We start from the raw sequence: 21,805 nt of genomic DNA, 5'->3' as shown, positions 1-21,805 counted from the left end.
TTTCTGTAACTGTGGTTTTTGGTCCACAGGTTGCAGGATTGTAGTTTTTCTTGCTTCTGCTGTCTGCCCTCTGGTGGTTGAGGCTATCTAAGAGGCTCGATGGGAGGCTCTCGATTTGCATTTCTATAGTTAATTATTTTTCTATAAAATGAAGCAGACAAGCTATTCCCAGAAAGATAATTTTTAGATGGAGGGAGAGAGAAGGAACTAAATCTTAGGTGTCTCCCCCCAACACCTTTTATTTCTAATTTATCTAAAAAGTAATGACACAGTATTATATAATTTTAGGTTATTAAAAAGTATTATTTTTAAATAGCAGAGTTATTATAATTGTAGGAAGATTTTTTTTCCCCTTTATAACATGCATTTAAGGCCATACACATAAACTTTGTGAAGTAAAGCTTACGATAGAAGCTTGCTACCAAGTTTAGAATATGGTATTCATAGAAAGTGTGATCACTGTAGGAATTTAGGCTTTGTATTTGTCATGTATACATATTTTTAGTATTAAATTACCAATATTAAGCTATGATTTGTTTTTTTCCCTCCATTTTCAAATTAAAAACTCTCTGAGATTGCCAGTTAGCTATATTTTCTCAGCAGTCTGTTAGGTGACTATTTGCAGAAAGAAATTTAGAAAGTTATAATGTAGCAGATTTTTATTTATTTATGAAAGCAGTAAGTAGCTCAGGGACAAAGTATTAAAAATCAGATTGAATAATGATGATTGCTAGACTCTCGGTGGGTAGAACCAGCTGGTGTTTTTGATGGTGATGGTATTCTGTTTTATATGAGAGATTATATATACAAAGGTGTATATAACTTAGAAGAATATTTCTGGGCAAGTTCAAACATAAATTTAAACATAAATACCTATCATACTGAAACAATTCTAGGGAACCTTGAAGATCATACTGATCTCCTTATTTTACAGTTGAATCTGAGTCCAAGGAAAACAAGGGACTTGCCCTTAGTACCATAACTAGGAATGGGTAGAGTTAAGAATTTAAACTCTTACTTCTTTAATGTTAAGTTTCCATAAAAGATAGATAAATGACAAAACCATTTCACTTGTGTTACATTCTGTTTGTAAATGTGATAATAGTTTAATGTCCTTATATACTAAAAGTGCTGTTTAACTTTCATAGGAGAACTATGGATTTGATAAGATTGAGGTGCGAGACAATGGTGAGGGTATCAAGGCTGATGATGCACCTGTGATGGCAATGAAGTACTATACCTCAAAAATAAGTAGCCATGAAGATCTTGAAAATTTGACAACTTACGGTTTTCGTGGAGAAGCCTTGGGGTCAATTTGTTGTGTAGCTGAGGTGAGGTAATTTGTATTGACTATTTTAGTGGTTTCATAATAACACAATATTAGAATTAAGAGACAACTCACCCAGAATTTGGCAAAGAGTTTTTTTTTTATTGCGTAAAATGTACATTCTATTGTGTAAAATATACATAAAATTTACTATTTTCGTCATTTTTAAGTGTACAATTCAATGGTATTAAATACATTGACATTGTTGTGTAGGCATCACCACCATCCATCTCCAGAACTTTTTCATCATCCCAAACTGAAACTATGCCCATTAAACAATAAACCTCTATTCTCCTTTCCCCTGTCCACTGGTAACAAGTATTCTACTTTCTGTCTCTATGAATTTGACTGTTCTAGGTATGTCTTATAATTGAAATCATACACTATTTGTCGTTTTGTGTCTGGCTTATTTCACTCAGCATAATGTTTTTAAGACTCATACATGTTGTAACATGTATCAGAATTTCATTCTTCTTAAGACTGAATGATACTCTGTTGTATCCATTCATCTGTCAATGGACATTTGGGTTGTTTCCACTATTTGGCTCTTGTGAATAATGCTGCTATGAATATTGGTGTACAGATGTCTGTTTGAGTCCTTGCTTTCACTTTTTTGGGTATATACCCAGAAGTGGAATCACTGGATCAAATGGTCCAATAGTCCCCTCTTATCCATGGATTTGCTTTCCATGGTTTCAGTTACCACAGTCAACCACTGTCGGAAAATATTAAGTGGAAAAATTCCACAAATAATTCATAAATTTTACATTGTGCACCATTCTGAGTAGCATGATGAAATTTTGTGCAATTCTCTGTCCTGCCTGGGACGTGTATCATCCCTTTGTCTTGCATATCCACGTTTTATACACTACCAGCCTGTTAGTCACTTTCTAGCCATCTGGGTTATCAGATCTGTCAAGGTATCATAGTGCTTGTGTTCAAAGGAACCCTTATTTTACTTAATAATGGCCCCAAAGTGCAAGAGCAGTGATGCCAGCAATTCAGGTATTCTCTTACTGTGCCTAATTTATAAATTAAACTTTGTCTTAGGTATGTATACATAGGAAAAAGCATAGTATATACAGGGTTTGATACTATCTGCAGTTTCAGGCATCCATTGGGGGTCTTGAAACATGTCTCCCGCAGATAAAGGGGACTACTATAATTCTGTTTAATTTTTTGAGGAATGGCAAAGAGTGTTTTTCAGTGGTAACATTTATAAGAGGAAAAAATGGTTTAGTGATCCACTGACTTGGGAAAGTATTAAAATTAAACAGGTATCTTAACTATAAGCACTTCTCAGAGCCTTTACTGTACTAAAGTGCATTGTGAATCTCTGAGGTTGGTGGTTTATAGTACAGACATTTCCTGCGCTTACTTGACTATGAAACTCTTTTATTGAGACACATATCACTGTTATTCTGTTGTGCTGTGGAATGCACTCTGGAAATACTACTCTAGTCAATACAGATAACTAGATTGTGCTCTAGAGATGTGCATTGACTTGAGCTAAACCCTAGCTAGAACTTTGCTCTCCTGACTGCTAGATGTTTTCAATTTCTATGAACCCTTAAGTTCAGTGCCTGACCCACTCCATTGCATAGTACCAGTTATACGTCACTGCCTCTGCCCTAGGTTACATAACTAGTCTGTGGCAAAGCCCATCTAGAACCTTGATCTCTTCATTTCCATGTATCTCAGTTATGTTTGATCACTAGTTTCTTTGTGCTGTACTGTTATTCTGTGTGTGTTAGGCTCTGTTTTATAGTGTGATAGTATCTGTGTGCCAGTGAGTGACATGGTAATTGTGAGGGTCTCTTTAGCTACCTACGTTTGCCCAGTGACTGTGTATCCTTTCTTTTGTGCTTAGGCTGGCAGACCCTGTTTGGGTGAGCATGCGCAGGTGCAGTAAAATGATAGGACTTTATACTTATTGTCCCAGAAAAGTGGCAAGGACATGAGATATTGTTGCTATTTCTTTATTTAGTAGCCTAGTCTCCCCAGCAATGATATATTCTCCAGGCTTATTTTGGTCTTCCCTTGGCCCTTCTGCCTTTAGAATGCTGGCAAAGTGTAGGTTTTCTGTTTTCTGTGGAAAGGGTCCCAGCTAGGTATTCACTTACTCTTTGACTTCGGGGCTCTGTAAGCTGATGCCTATGTAAGAAAAAAAAATTGTGGGTTGGGGAAGAGGTGGGGGTTAAAGTGGGAGGTTTTGCTGTTCTAGCACAGAGGACTAAGGGCCCTTGCTTGTTAGAATCCAGATGTTCAGACATCACTAAAGAAGGAAAGACCTTGTCATTCGTTAAGTGCATTCTGCTTAAAATCTCTATCCAAAATCTAGCACACCGTGTGCTTTCTCTATCTTTCTCAGCTCTTGCTTTATTTAGAGTTCACTGAGTTTCCAAATAGATTTTAGGGAAGAGCAACTAGAGGGTACAACTGGCCATTGCCCATTTTTATCCCCAGAGACTGTATATGGGAACCTATAGCCCTAGAATCTTGTACAAAGAGTCTGTTTTTAAAATGGGGTGGGATTTGTACCAAGGAAGCTTTGAAGCTCCCAGTGCTAGTACTACTGTTGGAGTTCTCGGTGGCTATTTTAGAAATCATATAATTTGTTTGAGAATAAAAGTATTCGCTTTTTTAGCTGTCGTCCAAATTTGGCAGATAGTTGTTAAGCTTTATTTTGGCAAGTACTGTTGAATAATATATTGTTCAGCTTTTCTGTATTTTCTATAAGATGTATATAATAACCTTTCAGAACTGAAGTTGGTCATTATCAACTTTGTCTGCTAGGTGGCAGTACTATACTTAGTCTTTTAAAATACATTGTACATCAGCCATGATTTCTCCCAATTTTCACTGTAGTTCTGATTTTAGATGGCAGTTTTGCAAGTCCTTATCCAGTGATACTCTCTATCTTGTTTTTTTATTTGATTACTTAAGCCCACTTGATATCCAGGTTTATCATTTTGCCTTGTTTTATTTTTGAGGCATTTGAATGCCTTAAGTGTAAATATTTAAAGTAATTTTGTTCATCAGAATCACAAAAGGAATAAAAAAATTGTCAAAGTATCACAATAATAGAAATCTATAAGCTTTAAAAAAAATTATGTTCAGTTTACGTATTGCAATGTCAAGTGTTTATCTTAGAAAATATTCCAGTATTTTATGGACTCTCTTTTCTTGTAAGTCTTTGGGAAAATCACACATAGATAAGTGTGTGTGTGTGTGTGTGTGTGTGTGTGTGTGTGTGTGTGTGTGAATGAATATTTATGCATGTATACTTCAGATTAAGATTTAGACCATTATCAGCATCCCTGAAGTTTTCTCTCATGTCGCCTCCCATTTAGTACACCTCAAAGGTAATGGCTATTCTGATCTCTATCAACATAGATTAGTCATACCTGTACTTGAACTTGATCTGAATGGAATCTTACAGTAAGTACTGTTTTGTCACAGAGTTTTTGATGATTTAGATTTGATTGTTTCTTATAAAGGGGACTCTTGTATTAGTAGTGGACCCTTACCCACCTCATACGGGGCAACCTGCATCCAATGACTAGTTGATGCCGGGTTGTAAGGGCCTTATTCTAATTCAGAAGCACCTCTGCCATGCTGTTTCTGCTCCAGAGTGCCCCCCTGGGGTCTGCCAAGGCCTTGTGACTGTGGCATAGCCTCACTTCTCTTTCTCTCCTGCCCCCACAAGTGATCATCTCTGGAGCACTCCCCAGTGCTGGTCTCCATCTCAGTCTTTTATGGTTTAGTCTCCTTATATTACTGATAAGGAAAACGAGGCCTTGTGAAGCCAAATGCCAGGTTTTCTCACCCCAACTTCAAAACACAGTCTAATAATCAGTCGGCTAATATTTCAGTATCTACTGTATGCAGGGTTCTGTGCTAAGTAGTTTACTTCAGAGGAACTGTGCACAGTGACGTAAATGGAATATGAAAATTGTGACCTGTTTAGAGACACATAATATATCCATGGCAAAGCCAAAAATTCATTTACAATTTCATGCCTCTCAGTAATGAGTTTTCTACAGTAGGTCATGCTGCTTTCTTACTAGCATGGTTATAAAGGTATTTATAAGTTTAAAAATACCTCATATTAAAATAATATGAGGTAATATTAAATAAATAATACTAATAAATATACTCAGGCCCACAGTGCTCAATAGAGAGGTTATCAAGGAGTAGTCAAGTTGAAAATTATATGGGAGGGTTCTGAATAGTATTTCAGAAACACAGAAAGTAATACCTGGTTTTTAAGGTCAATTACATTTAAAAATTAAAAATTGTTATTCAGCAAGGCAAATTAATGAGTGCTTCTTTGGGGAAAAAATTCACTTTTTAAACAATATTCTTTATCATTCAGAAATAATTGAAGTTTCAGGTATAGAAGTTGCATGTTTATTTTAAAGGCTCCAACTTATTTCGAAAATCTTTGGATAGAGATTGCAGTTACATAATAAAAATTAGTGATTTGGTCATTTTATCTGCCAGACTAACTGACGTAGATAATTTTAAAGTCATACAGATGTAAATCATCTCAGACTCGGTAGATTGATAATATGCAATTGGGATATAGTTTTGTCACACTATTAAACAGCCATCATCCACAACTGTTGAAATTATTTTTTGTTAGATTATTTTAAAGATGTTAATAATTTTAGTTATAAAAAGAAAAAATTAAGTAGACTTTCAGCAAAATGGCTGAAGAAATTTAAAATACATCTAATTCTGTTTTTTTATTTATACATTTTAAAAGAATGGGCAGTTTTCCTAATTTGTCAATTATAAAATGACTTCCAATCTTAAACAGTCCAAAAGAGTAAAAAAAAAATTTATATCTACAGAGTGATCTATTGGTATTTAAAACTGGAATTACTGCTTCCGTAATCTGTGATGAAGGTGTCAGTGACTGAAACAAATTGATACGGTTTTTTAAAAATTGTATCATCAAGCATAACTTCTCTTGAAATTTATTGTTGTTTGTGGAGCAATTATTTTGGGATATTTGTCAGTCTTCAGTGTTAAATTCCTGATACTAATTACTAAGTACACTGACTAGAATGAGCTAGAGATAGTGAAAATCCTGTTTTGACCTGTTCATAAAATTTTTTAAGAAGACTCTGTATATATTCTTCCTGTTACATAATAAAACACGCAATAAAAGATTTTATTTCCTTTTAGGCTGATATTTTGTATACATTATGTTAAAAATGATCTGTTTTTCTCCAAGGAAATATATGAGAAACTCATAAGTTTTTTGAAATAGATTTTAAATGGAGGCTAAATTACATCTCAGTTTTCAGAGGAATACAGAACAGTTTTGATATGTTTTGTTTTCTTCAAATTAGAACACACTCTGGACGAAGATTCAGAAGCCTAATTATCATTTCCAAGAGTTTAAATAAGAGAGTTGGCCAAAGGCATAATACAGGTTGACTTTTCCGAGAGCCAATTTTTTTTTGAATCTATAAAGTGCAGATAATGATTTGAGAGTTAAATGAAATAATATGTATTAAAGTATCTAGAATATGGTCATGTGCCATGCAGATGAAAGTTATTTTTATTCTGGACTTGAATGTGAAAAGTAGCATGCGTCTGTATCACGTAAGGTGATGGCGTCATCAGGCTTGCTCATTCTCTTGTTGGTAAGCAGTATTTTACCTTAACTTTCAAAGTTTACGCAGACTCCTCAACATTTTCAGGAAATCCTTTCTAAAATTTAACCGCCATTCCTAGGTAAATTCCTTCTAATTCTCACCAATGGTCTTTATTCTGTAGCTTAAGTTCACTTTTTTTCTCTTGTTTTTCCCCTGGGAAGAATTAGAGGAGTTGCCAGCCATCCTCTTGCATAAAACTCATGTTTATTGATTCATTCATCCAAATTTTTTAAAGTGGTTATATGTGCTGTGTGTTATTTTGATCTATCAAGTTCATTATACATTTTGTGATGAGATGATAAGGGATGTATAGATTTGTTTTTGTTTTATGTTACATTAAACCTCCATGGCTTAAGGGGGGCAGAATGAGAAGCTAAGTCATTCTGTTTTGAAGATGGGAGTTGGGATGCCCTTATCTGTGGTTCCACATAGCTGTAAAAGAGTAGTAGAGGGAAGCCTCTAGCTTCATTCTGCTGTTTCCTGCTTCCTGTTCCACAGTGTAGGATACCTGCTGTGTCCTTTAGAGCCATTGTGGTAGGGCTTTAATTAGAATAGGCACAGGATTTTTGAAACACTTGGTATATCCTGCTTCCTAAATAAATGCAGCCTTCTCACAAATAATAAAACTCTGCTGAAAGGAGAAAAGCCAGGGCCAAGATCTCCCTGTTGCTAGTCCCCCTCAGTGGACTATCTGGAGGAAGGCTCTGAAATCATAGTATACAGTTATGCACAGGCAGGCAGGCATACTCACACAGAGAAAGAAAAAGACATTTCAGTGATCCATACACAGTCCATATTTTAGCTGAATCATGAGGACCATTTACCTTAGTTTTCAGATTCGTGTTTTTGTGCCAAAGTATTTGTCCAAAAGTCAGCAAAAACAAAACAAAAAACCCCACAAAACTTTAATATGATTATCTTCATTGAATTTTTGTCAAGAGAGGATATTTTTTTCTCATTAATTGCTAGGATACATCCTAAGCTTTTCAATTTGCTTTCTTTCTAAAACATTGAGAAAAATTGTGCTTATCTAAAGTTTAAATGCTTTTATGTAATTTTAACTTTGTAATAGTACTATAATTTCTTGAAACTCAGTAACTGGACCAGACAGTCAGTTTTTAATAACTGATAACTAATATAACCTCTAAGGACTTCTAAAACTTCTTTTAAAATAAACCTCTCATTTTAAAATTCTTTAAAATAAATTTATTTATTTCTTTTCTTGACACCACTAGATTCATTCACTGCCAAAGTTCCTCAATGTCTCTAGTAGGAAGCACCAGTAATAATTTGTAATATTGGAGATGCTCCTGATGGTGGAGTTACTACAGATTGGAATGTGTTAGCTGCTTCACAGCTAACACATTCTGAACCTGTGCCTTGTCCAAAAAAAGGTTTCCTGCCCAGGACACAGGGTCATATGATGAAATGAACTCTTGAAATACAATTCCTTCCTTTGAGGAACACACTGTATTTCATGAATTTGTGAAACGTGCTTAGGCGTGTTATCCTTCACTGTCTTTTGAAGTGAATTGCAAAGGATTTCCTATCTAAATAAATTTCATAGTACCCTAAACATTCTAGTTTTTAAAATTTTGACATTGGAAAACAATATTGTGTTCTCTTTTTTTTACTATAACATAAATGTTACATTATGACCACTAAGGTCCTATTTTGTTTTTTAGCACTTCAGTTTATTCATCTTGGCTGGAGTATATTTATTATTCACTAATGTGTTTAAAGGATGAACACGTTAAAATCTGTAAAATGCTCTTAAGTAGTTAACACAAAAACCCATGTAACCTTATAAAGTATTGGCATCATCTTCATCTTATCATCACCGTCCTCTTAAAATGATAGCGTAATCATTTATTCAGGACCATCTAGCAAGCCACTGGCAGAGTTAATACTAGAACTCAGAGTTTCAGGGCTGCCTTTGCTCAGTGACACCAGCTTTAGGTCAGGTGGCTAGCTCTTTGGAGAATAGAAATAGAATTCAGTTGACCTTGGCATTTTGGAGAAGTGGTTGGTTTAATGTACAATTGTTTTTAAAGGGACAATCATAGAGTAATGAAATTAGAAACAGGAAAGAAAATCTCTAGCAATTTCTGTCTTCTTTGTTTTAAACAAACTACTAGGGGAAATCACTATTGGACACAACAGAGTTGGGATGTACGTAGGAAGATTGAGATTGGTTATCAGGAAAACTTTTAAAATACAACTTTTGAGCCATGGAATATATTTTTAGAAGAAGTAGAATAATCACTTAAGTGTATACAGAGGCTCACAACTTTGTTTCAGGTACAACTCTTTGAGGGAACAGTTTTGACAGAAATAGCAGCCTGCAGCAATGAGCCTCTAATAAGGATTTTATGGACCTCACCCTTAGACAGAACCTAATAGACTCTACTAGTACTGTAAGCTAGAGAAACCAAATTTGTTTTGTGGTGACTCTGGTTTTCCCTTTATGGTACCCACATGTTCCACAGAGCCATCTGGTCTACCAGAAATCAGGGCATGGTTAGGACTTGGTGACAGAACCATCAAATGTAGACCCAACTGGACCTGGATGAGTTCCAACAGTGGAGCTGTATATTTGTGGCTTCTTTCTAAATTATATAGATTTATTTTAAGATAGCTCTGCTGAGTTCATGGATGGCTGAGAAAGATGGCTCCCACTTTTGGATCAACATTACTCACTAGAAATGTGAGGAGGCTACCCTTTTCTGAATCCACCCTGCTTTTTTTTTTGCCAGCATTCCCACTCCCCACCTATGGTATTTTCTGATAATGGAATGTTTTACTACTGTTATAGCATGTACTCTTCTAGTGATCTCACAAAGTAGGTAAATAGAAAGCTGAGGGTGAGGATGGCTCAGAAGAGTTCAGACATTCTTAAAATTTATATTTCTATGACTATAACATCTTAGGAAATATTTTCATGCTGAATGGAATCCTTTCTTACATGTTTTAATGCTAGTTTTTTTAATTAATAAAAATTTTACATTTAAAACAATGAGTTCTAAGCTTGGGTTTAAGAAAAAACTGCCCGTAAATATACATATATGTATAATTTATTTATTTTTATTCTTTTGAACCATTAACTTGAAATAGAGAAGTGCAGTTTTATCAGAATATAAAGGAAGGAGGGAATGATCACTTTACAAAAGGATTTTTCACTTTGCCAACAAATTTATGGAAATTGTCTGTTAAAAAGCAAGCTTCCCTAATGCAGTTGATTTGATTTTACAGATGTAAGTCACTTAATACATACAATACAAATAGCCATTTCGTGTATACTGATTTGTGTGTGTTTTAATTAAAGTAAAATATTTGAAATAAAAATCGGTAATTTGCAACATAGAAAATGTAAGCTAGCCTATTGCTTATTAATGTAACTCTAAGGAATATTTCAAGAGAAATGGTTGTAAGACCTTATTAAGTAAAACTTCTATCAATCAAGGAAATGTGTAATTATTATTTTAAATCTAATTTTATAATAAGCCCACTGCAATAACTAAAATTATAATTTTATTAGAGTTTTTCTTATTCCAGGTTTTAATTACAACAAGGACAGCTGCTGATAATTTTAGCACCCAGTATGTTTTAGATGGCAGTGGCCACATAATTTCTCAAAAACCATCACATCTTGGTCAAGGTAAGAGAGAAGCTTTGTAGCATTCTTTGCCTTTTCTGTCTTAATTGTTTGTTTTTAAAAATTTGTTTACTCCTTAAATTCAAATGTATTGCTTTGGGTTTGTTTCTGATAAAGGCTGGTTAACTTCCAAGTGAACATTCAGCCTTACTTTACCTGCTAATCTTTTAAATACGTAGAGTTGCCTCAGGAGGAACTGTGTGAAAGACTTTGAGCAACAATATGGATTAGTTATTCTGTAAAACTCTTAAGAGCAGTTATTTTACTATTGCTGGATCACTAGTGTCTTCTTTATATATGAAGGATAATATTTTCTTTAAATGCCTAAAACATTATTGATTTAGTAATCATGATAATAAACCGTCCTATCAAGATATTATGATTAAATAATTAATTTAAAATATACCCGTTTATGGAAAACTTCAAACATATGTACAAGTAGATAGAATAGAGCAGTGGTCCCCAACGTTTTTGGCACCAGGGACCGGTTTTGTGGAAGACAGTTTTTTCACAGACAGGGGTGGGGGTGGTGGTGAACGCGAGCAATGGGGAGCGGCAGATGACACTTTGCTCGCTCGCCCGCCACTCACTTCCTGCTGTGCGGCCTGGTTCCTCATAGGCCATGGACTGGTAGTGGTCCACGGCCTGGGAGTTGAGGACCCCTGGAATGGAGTACCCATCACTCAGTTTCAGTAGTTTATCAACTCATTGCTAATGTTTCATCTAATACTCTCGGCCACTTCCTTCCTTTCTATATTATTTGAAGCAAATAAATATATTATAAATTATATCATATATAAGTATAATATTCTATTTGTAATTTACTTCATTTTTTTTACATTTTTTTTAACTTTTTAAAAATTTGTGTTTATTTATTAATTTTTTTGGCTACACACGCCACACGGCCTGTGGGATCTTAGTTCCCCAACCATGGATTGAACCTACACCCCCTGTATTGGAAGTGCAGAGTCTTAACCACGGGACTGCCAGGGAAGTCCTGTAATTTAGTTCTCTAGCGTTTTATACACTTATGTAATTTTAGTACGTTTTAATTGACATCTTATTATTTTTAAGTTCCTCTACTTCTTATTTACTTCTAAAGAAAAAAAATCTCTTCAGGCTTGAGTTTCACATATTTCCTCTAATCTTTTTCATGCTACTAACTTCTGGTAATGGGATCTGTAAATTTGAGAGAATATTAAAGATGTGCCCTGTTTAGAGTGATGTGCAAAAGAATTATTAGATCTGAAAAGGGACTTCTGTTGTTGTTGGGGGTTTGTTTTTGTTATTTGTCCTTCCAATTTTGTTGTAAGTTCAGTTAAAATTTTTGGGTTCCTCATTGTAATTTATCAAAGCACTATTTATATATATATATATTTAAACATCTTTATTGGAGTATAATTGCTTTACATTGTTGTGTTAGTTTCTGCTGTATAACAAAGTGAATCAGCTATACATATACTTATATCCCCATATCCCCTCCCTCTTGCGTCTCCCTCCCACCCCTCTAGGTGGTCACAAAGCACCGAGCTGATCTCCCTGTCAAAGCACTATATTTTTTTCTGTGATTTCTTCCCTCCAGTTTTCATGTTAAATTATTGGATTTATTTTTTTTCAAATGACTTCTGTTTGTCTTCATTGAAATTCATTTTCTTGTATCTTAATACTGATACCAAATTTTCTCATTCTTTCTCTTATAAGTCCTCAAATTAGTTACTGATTACTTTTGCCCATTAAGAATTATTTTTGCATCTACATAAAGAGTTAATAGGAACTCTTAAGAAAACACACTTTTTTTTTTTAATTTTTTTAAAAATTTATTTAATTTAATTTATTTATTTATGGCTGTGTTGGGTCTTCGTTTCTGTGCGAGGGCTTTCTCTAGTTGCGGCAAGCGGGGTCCACTCCTCATCGCGGTGCACGGGCCTCTCACTATCGCGGCCTCTCTTCTTGCGGAGCACAGGCTCCAGATGCGCAGGCTCAGTAATTGTGGCTCACGGGCCTAGTTGCTCCGCGGCATGTGGGATCTTCCCAGACCAGGGCTCGAACCCGTGTGCCCTGCATTGGCAGGCAGACTCTCAACCACTGCGCCACCACACTTTTTTCTCATTTATTCAGTTAATAAAAATGAGCTCAAGTCTAATAGTGATTTAATTTGATGTATTATATTGTACATGTTTTAATTAAAAGTAATAGATTGTGATTCTTTTTCTTTTTTATGTACTGAAGATAAAGACAAGGAGAAGACATTTTTTAATATTGTCCCTATTCAGAAATGCTCTGACCCCAGTTCTTGGGAGTTTAGATTAAGAAACCATTAGGAGATATTTGAGTGGCTAGCCTATGGAGTACTTTGAAGTAATCTAGTCATCATATAAAACTTAATTGTATTTATTTTTATCTTGGTAGTAGCCAGTCTAATCTGGATGGCCAGTGGCTCTGCATCACTCACACTTCTCATGCTTTTCTGTATTCATCTCCATGGGAACTATGAAATAACAATCCTTAAATGTGGAGTCCTTCTGATCTTTGCCCATTCGCTTATTGATTTTTTTTTCTTGCTGACATGAGTCTTCTCTACTTTAGTGAGACCACATAAGCATATTTAGAAATTTCTACAGTCAGTAAATGAACCTTATTTTCTTTAGCATATTCCTTTTATCTTAAGAAACTACCCACTTAGAAGGTCAACATTTGCGAAACCAGTTACTGCCTTTCATAACTCACTTTTTTTCCCCAATTACAGCCGGTTGCCTAGGAAAACAACAAAAAGTCAAACTCTTAGTGTCTTATTGCTCTATGTAGACATATAAAAATCCACAAGCACTTTCAAAAGTCTTTTACATTTATATTGCCTTAGTGCTGATAGTTTTTGAGTGATTGAATCACAGACTCACATTTCACCACCTGTCATTTAAATATTTTCTGTGTAAGATAAAACTACAGTACAACCATCCTAATTAATACCTGTGCATTTAGGGTTCTTGTAGATTGATTTCTGCTGTGGTGTGAATATACTTGCTTAACAGTTACTCCTCATATCATCTGATAGGATGATGACACCTGTAGATAGCCTAACTAGGTGCAGGGACAGCTTACAACAAAATCTTTCTTAGGCATTGGAAAATTCATTACCCCTTTAAAACATGTTTTAAAATGTTTAAGAATAGTTTTGCTAGAGAGTCCAGTTCTGGTTTTTCCAGATGTAGGTATTTGTTTTATGGATTAATTTAATCATTTAAAATGATTTATGTGTTTAATAGAATGTCATTTTAAATTACCCTTCCGTTCAGTTCTAAGACGTTTTTAAAATTAACAAGAAATGTAAAAATAAACTTCTAGCTTTTAAATTCTTTTACCAAGAACTCTGACTAAATTATTTGTTTTGGCCATATCCTTTTTCTGTCATCGCTTCTATTCTCTTTACCCTAGATAATCAGCATTAAGCTTTCTAAATTGATTTACCCTCCTGGACAAATTCTTTTAACACCTCCTAGTACTTCTGCCTTAGGAATTTCTCAGATATCAAAAGTAGTATATTTAAAGTACTGTGATCAGGGTATATCCTTTCCCTACTCTGTTATTAGAGTAAAGCATCATGTTCTTTGTAAATCCCTGCTGTGTGTGATTGTGCATGTGTTGAAGGATTTTTTTTTCATGTTGAGAATGGAACTTTATTCATTAAATAGTTTAAGAAAACTCTGATATAGTCAAGCAACCATACCTCTTTACATTAGGAATATAAATAGCTGCTTTTATAAATGGCATAACATAGGGTCATGTAAAAATATAACAGGGAGCATATTACAGACTGCAGTTTAATTCTGGTGTTTATAGAATGTGCTAAAGTTAGAGAGCTGAGCAGTTCTCTTGTAAAATATGATAGTATACTAGGGCCTCCTCCCTATTGGCCAGTATTACTTGGTACTTTTTTTAAGGATATACATTTCATTTGGAATCAGCAAAGTTTTCCATCATTAAGTTTTATTTGAACATATATATATTCTTGGCTTACTGGTAATTCTCAGTTTGTTCAGAGAAAATAGTTTTAGCTGTTGAAGAAATAATTTATCAATTAATATATGGATTAGGTACAGTGTGGTCTTTGATGCAGACATATATTTAAAAGCCAACATACATCTTTTCATAAACACATATTTTGCCCTACTGATTTCTGCCTACCTTCCTTCCCACCATCTGTCCACAGCTACAGTATATGTCATTATATTTGCACAGGCTAGTGGAGAACACAGGTGAGTGAAAGGAAGTCACAGACTAGTGGAAAACACAGATGAGTAAACAGGCAATGACAGTAAAAAGAAGCCACCAGCTGCCTAGAGGGAGGTGAGCGAATTTTTCAGAAAAGATAACATTTGAGTTTGAAGATGGTAGTAAGGAGGGGTGGGAGCATAACCTTTCAATAAGAGAAGAATGATGGCTCTAGAAGATTTCAGGACACCATTGCTCTCTGTGTAACAATGAGGGGGGAAAACACATAATTTAAAAACTTGTATTTTTAAAAACTCATTGGAGAACTGTGTCACAAAGAAATTAAATGAACCAAGTTCAAGAGGAAGATGACCCTTCCTAGGTGCACCTAGGCACAAAGAGATTGGTGGCTACTTGTATCCCTGAGAGCATTAACTGCGCCTGGAGGCACAGGCATGCAAAGGAGCAAGCCTGCTATAGACAAGGGATCTTTTATGGCCCTAGGAGAAACCAGTTGAACTTTATTAGCCACATGTAAGCTGACATGACAGATTGGAGGATAGGATCCTCAAAAACAGAGCTAGTTCACCCAAGAAGCCAAATCTCATCAGGACTTTTGCTGAGTAAGCAGTGGTGAAGAAAGTTGGGACTGAGCTAGAGAGAGAAATATCTTAAAGTCTTACAGTACTTAGATCCCAAAGCCTTGCTAGAGGCAGGGAGAGACCTGATTCCATCCTCAAGACATTTGAAACCAGAAGTGAACTGGAACTAAATAAAGGGGCAACTCAGCTCCAACCCAGATGAACTCCTCTAATTATATATTGAAGAGATCTATTCTTCACTCTAGCTGTTTGATGAGAAGATGAAGTACCTTCACTGGGGGGAAATATCTGTTTCAATATCTATTGTTCTTTTATATATTATGTCTGATGAAAATAAAAGTATTGAGAGACGTGAAGAAAGGAAAGTGGGGTTCATAGTCAAGAGAAAAAATAGGTGATATAAGCAAACTCGCAGATGTTTGAATTAGGGACAAGAACTTTTAAAACTACTGTTAAAGAATTTAGAGGAAAAGATGGTCTGCCCAGGCCAGAGTGGATGCTCAGCTTGTCCGAGGTGTGTGCTGGGGTGGTAATGGGAAACAGGCCAGAGACCTGGGCAGTTTTAATCTGCTTCCTCTGCCTTATTTCAGGAGTAAGCAAGCATGTGCGTGCCCTTCATGAGTGGAGTCTAGGTTTCTTATAGCCCCACTGTCAATCCTGCTTGTTTTCAAACCACCTAAGACTCATCTTCCTGGTGTTGGACCCCAGGGATGGGGCACCCAATAAGTGGTTCAAACCGCTCACTCCTCAGGGAGGATCTCTGAGCCTGTGTACTCCCTCCGTTTCTGTGCCCCCTCCAAGAAGAGGAGGGGGATTACACAGACTTGCTTCTCTTCCCCTCCTGCTCGATTTCATGTGCATCTTTCTTACACCTTTGGTTGTATAAGAGTCTTAATGCCAGTCTCCAGTTTGTTTTCAGTAAGAATTGCTCTACAAGTAGATGTATTTTTGATGTGTTAGAGGGGGGAAGTGAGCTCTGTATCCTCTTTCTCTGCTATCTTGATCCCACCCCTCAACTTTTTAGTTAAATAAGTTCAAAGTTAAAAAAAAAACCTTTTGTTAGATTATCCTGTGTTTTGTATATTTGTTGTTGTTCAGGAGGTGAGGTAAATTAAACCAGGCAATTAGATATTATTTCAGATAAGAATTTATTTTTACTTGAAGTATAGTTGATTTACAATGTTGTGTTAGTTTCTGGTGTACAGCAAAGTGATTCAGTTTTACATATATATTATTTTTCATATTTTTTCCATTATAGGTTATTATAAGATATTGAATGTAGTTCCCTGTGCTATACAGTAGGACCTTGTTGTTTACGTGTTTTATATATAGTAGTTTGTATCTGCTAATTCCAAACTCCTAATTTATCCCTCCCTCCTGCCCTTTCTCCTTTGGTAACCATAAACTTGTTTTCTATGTCTATGAGTCTGTTTCTGTTTCGTAAATAAGTTCATTTATATCATATTTTAAATTCCACGTATAAGTGATATCATACGGTATTTGACTTTCTCTGTTTGACTTTTTTCACTTCGTGTGATAATCTCTAGGTCTGTCCATGTTGCTGCAAATGGCATTATTTCTTTCTATTTTATGGCTGAGTAATAGTCTGCTGTATACGTATACCACATCTTCTTTATCCATTCATGTGTCGATGGACATTTAGACTGCTTCCATGTTTTGGCTATTGTCAGTAGTGCTGCTGTGAACATTGGGGTGCATGTTTCTTTCTGAATTAGAATTTTCTCCAGATATATGTCCAGGAGTGGGATTGCTGGATCATATGGTAACTTTTTTTTAAGGAACCTCCATACTGTTTTCCATAGTGGCTGTACCAATTTACATTCCCACCAACAGTGTAAGAGGGTTCTTTTTTCTCCATACCCTCTCTAGTATTTATTATTTGTAGACTTTTTAATGATGGCCATTCTGACCAATGTGAGGTGATACCTCACTGTAGCTTTGATTTACATTTCTCTGATAATTAACGATGTTGAGCATCAGGTAAGAAATTTAATTGAATAATTAAGGTTATCACGTATGCTGTTAGCCTTATACCACCTATATATTTTAAAGTGCAGAATAAGCATCATCACCAGGTAGTTTGAATATCAGCAGATTTCTTAAGATACTGTACATTCTAGTAAGCCCATGTTTCTCTGCAGTGGTAGAAATAAGATTATTCTTGTTTAGATCACATAGAAGAGATCATACTTAGCAGGTCAGACCTGTTACAAATAGGAGAGCCTAGCAAGGGATCAGAATAGCCTGCAAGGTTGAGCCTTCTTTGTGTTCCCAGAGTTTGAAGAGGACTGGCCTTCAGTGATAAAAGGGATTAATTACTGATTGTATGTGGATTTGAAGATCTGTGAGGTTCCTTCCACATCTAAATATGCTTTCCTCTTATCTGCCAACAGGTACAACTGTAACTGCTTTACGATTGTTTAAGAATCTACCCGTAAGAAAGCAATTTTACTCAACTGCTAAAAAATGTAAAGAGGAAATAAAAAAGGTCCAAGATCTCCTCATAAACTATGGTATACTTAAACCTGATGTAAGGATTGTTTTTGTACATAACAAGGTAAGCATTATTGTACTTTCTACAGGATTTTTTTGGTATATGATATAATAAAGGGACAATGTATTTTATCTAAATCAGTTAGATACGTAAAGAGTCTTCTTTCAAAATTTGTCACTTGTTTCGCTTTTTCTTTATTGTTTAAAGAGCATCTTTACTTTGTTACTTCATATCTATATGAAATCTGATTGAACCTTTTATTTCTTAATTTCTAAGATAGGTGATTCTACCAAGATACTTTTCCATCCAAGAAATGTTTGCTTCCTAAATATGAAGATGAGTAAGACTTGTTCTTTTCCTTTAAAGAGTTCACAATTTAGTAACATTTTCCACCTTCTATTCTAAACTGTTTCTTCTTTGGAAGAGATTTTTGTTAAGTTTTTAAAGGAAACTCTACCTCATTTCTTTCCATTTTTCAAAGCAGGGCTGATAAGGAATTCCTCTTGTTGCTTGATGAATCTTAGGGGAAAGAAAGGTTTACATATCTTCTGCACTTCAAAATATTTAATGTAAGGAGAGTAGAACCACACAGCAGAAGTTTGGAAACCTGATGGGGAGTAGAGAGTTAACATTTATTAAGGGTGTACACAATGCCAGGGCCTATACTAGGTGCGTGAAACTCCTATAATCCACACCAACAGCCAAATGAGGTAGACATTATATCAATTTGCAGTTGTCCTCTGAACTCAGAGAGGTTTGATACTCTGCTCAGTGTTGCACAGCTGGTAAATTGTTGAGATGGGGTTCAAAACTTTACCTGCCTACAGAGTATAGGTTCTTCACACTCTACTGTTTTGTCTTCCCATTTTAATACTACATTACATTTGTGTAGTTCTTTTCCAGGTTTCAGAGCACTTACAATGACCTTGTGAGTTAGACAGCCTTATCTATTTGTATGGGGAACTTGAAGCTCAGAATGATCTAAGGAATTGTTTTCTATTTTACAGTAAGTAATACTACTGAGGTCAGAACCCTTTTTCATCCAGTTTTCTTTCCACTCCACGTCTTTTTACTTGTTATTAAGAAGATTCCACATTAAACCAAATTATGGTGGAATATTTATGATCAAAATCTTTGGTCATCTTAAAAAAATAAAGAAAAACATTAAGAATAGTCAGCCACCTGTTCCTGCTAGCATAGAGCTCAACCAAATGATACCTTGCGATCCCCTCCAGCTCTATCATGCTAGGATTCCTCAGGATGTTGATAGATAGAGACTCATCCTGTTAATATAAATAACCCGATGACCTCTTGATCCAAAGGACATTTAGTCATTAAAAGTTGAATTAACCAAGTTAAGAAGATATCAAGGGCAGAAGAAACAGTGATCAGGAAGGGAAAACAAATGGAAAAAGGTAAAACATGAAGACAGGAGCTACATTTTTATAAAAGAAAAGTGACTACAACCAAAGAGAGAAGTTTTAATAGAAAACAGAAGAATATTATCACCCTGTGTAATGGAGATGTGTATTTAAAGTCAAATATATATCTTCTAAGCTTTGAATAAGTTTATATTATTATCCCAACCTGTGTAAGATCATCAGTATAGGCATTTTCTTTTGAAAATGGAAAGTAGTATTTTTTAATACACTGTGTTTTATAATTTTTGGAAGACACCGTATCTGAACTTATACGGAGCAAACACAGGTCTCTTGGTGGCCTTCAGTAATTTCAGATGCAGTTCAAATCCTGGAGAGTGTTATACCATGCAAGTAATGTAAGATTATCAAAAGTCTTATAGTAAAATTAAGTATTAGCTATTATTACACAAGGAAATCATGGACTCAATTATATTTTCAAGCTTTTTTCTTTTAGTATAAATTATTTTTTCACTGTTCTATTTATTAATAGTGCTGTTGTGCCTCAAATGTTATATTGTTAAACGTCCTAAAATAGCATTGATACATTATCATAAATCTCTTTGAACATTGAGTCCTGCTCTGCTCTTATAAACATGCTTATGTTTGTCATTCTTTATGTGCTTTTCTGAAGAATTTTTTTGCCTTAGCTTAAAATTTAAACATGGCAATATTGTTGTCTCTTCTTTTTTTGAAATTTTTTTCTACATTAGAAACAAACAATCATATTGCACATAATATGAGAAGTACTATTGCTATTTTGACATCTTGGATTAGATAGTGTTCCTTCTTTTTATGAAGGTTTAACCTGCCAAGACATTCTTTGAATACTGATAATGTTGATGTTCTTGCCAGTATGGTTATGTTAGAAAGAGGTATTTTTCTTCTTTCATCACCATGTTCCTTGAAAGCATATTGAATAATGAGACAGCCAAAGAGAAATAATTTACAAGTGGATTCAGTGACTTTATTTAAAGTAGATTTTGTTTGGAGAAATGCTAGAGCCATTTCTTAGATGAGCACTACAGTCTTCAACTTTTGTTTTGTAACTGAATCCCTGTGAGGTCCTGCTACATATATTTTCATTTATAAAGTAGCTGTTTCCCAGAATTAGAAGTGTTTCTCAATGTGGTGATATCTGAAACCCACTTAGTAGTATTAGCTCTTTCATATGTACATGAGTAATTTTATAGACCGCTAGTTTAGAACATAATGGTAAATATGTGATTTCAGATAAGGGATACTTTCATACTTGTTGATTTTCGTGATTTTCCTTTGCTTAAAATATCATTTGTATTTTTAAAAATTGTTTTGAATTTAATCCTGTCTTGATAATTAGAGTCCTGCTGGTATTGCAAAAGCTGAATTGGATATTATTGACATAAGAAGGTCTGATCTGTCTCTTACAAAAGAGAGAGAGAAGTAATTTAAGGAATGGCTTTCTACCTATCCCACCTCCATGTGACATGAACGTTAAGGCTTATTGGGATCAATTTATTTATTTTTGAAGTCTGGAAGAATGATGACCAAGAATGAGAAAGAAGGGACACATTTATTAGATTATAAACTAAAGATAAATAAGTGGTAGTTTATAATCTGTATCCCCTACATTCATGGTATTCCCTTTGTTCATTTCATTCTACTTTGCATCTTTTAGCCTTTTACTCATGTATTTTTGAATGTCCCAGTTTTGTTTCACCTGTGCTGTGAGGAATCAAGGAAAAGTCCTTTGCCCATAACTGGACCAGTATTAAACGGTCACCCCTCCCCCAGTCCATCCCAGCCAGTGTTGTGGAGGCAGTATAATCAAAGAGAAATTCCAGTCCAGGACTATGGTTCAAATGCCCCTTCCTTCTGAAGAATATATTCTTCCAGTTCTAACCTTGAAAGTTTGGGTGGTTTGTTTTTATTTCTTTTTTAATTAGTGAAGGTGGATGTTCCTTCAGATATACTTTAAGGTTAGCTTGGGGCTCATGATCAATCATGAGTGGTTGTTTGTTTATTTGTTTTTATTTGCAAATTAATGATAATTTTTTAAAATTGTTCTCATTTTTCTTCTTTGTTATATTAACTTCTTTTACTTTTCACCTAACTTCTGTGAAATATTATATAGAAAAGATGAGGGACATATGTAAGTCAAATTTTAGTTTAGTTGATTTCTAATTTTGATGTTTGCTCACACTGTTAAAAAAGTCTTGGAAGTCTTCCCCTATCCGCCAGCAAGACTTAGTTATTATGTAGCTTTTTCCGTAGCATTTTCTGCATATTCCTATTATGTCACTTTTGCTTTGTTGGAAATGATTTGCATTCTCTCTCCCCGTCCCAACAGCCTCTTGTGGAAGGAGGGGCTGCATCTTGCTTATATCTGTATTCCTCTTAATGCTCACTTAGCATTACAAAATTTTGA

The 21,805-nt window shown here is 35.0% G+C and overlaps 1 protein-coding gene across 4 annotated transcripts in view; it reads left to right on the top strand.

Moving 5' to 3' along the window:
- Nucleotides 1–21,805, top strand: part of PMS1 (PMS1 homolog 1, mismatch repair system component) — a 90,529-nt gene that overhangs the window by 12,202 nt on the left and 56,522 nt on the right. For all 4 annotated transcript variants that reach the window (XM_068544789.1, XM_068544790.1, XM_068544788.1 and 1 more), the window contains 3 exons: nt 1,149–1,331; nt 10,555–10,657; nt 17,880–18,043. In XM_068544789.1, coding sequence (XP_068400890.1) covers nt 1,149–1,331; nt 10,555–10,657; nt 17,880–18,043 — 450 coding nt within the window. The remainder of the gene's footprint in view (nt 1–1,148; nt 1,332–10,554; nt 10,658–17,879; nt 18,044–21,805) is intronic.

This window comes from Eschrichtius robustus, chromosome 5 (genome assembly GCF_028021215.1).
Source record: "Eschrichtius robustus isolate mEscRob2 chromosome 5, mEscRob2.pri, whole genome shotgun sequence".
Taxonomy (NCBI): Eukaryota; Metazoa; Chordata; class Mammalia; order Artiodactyla; family Eschrichtiidae; genus Eschrichtius; species Eschrichtius robustus.
This window is presented reverse-complemented; position numbering and strand designations above follow the sequence as displayed.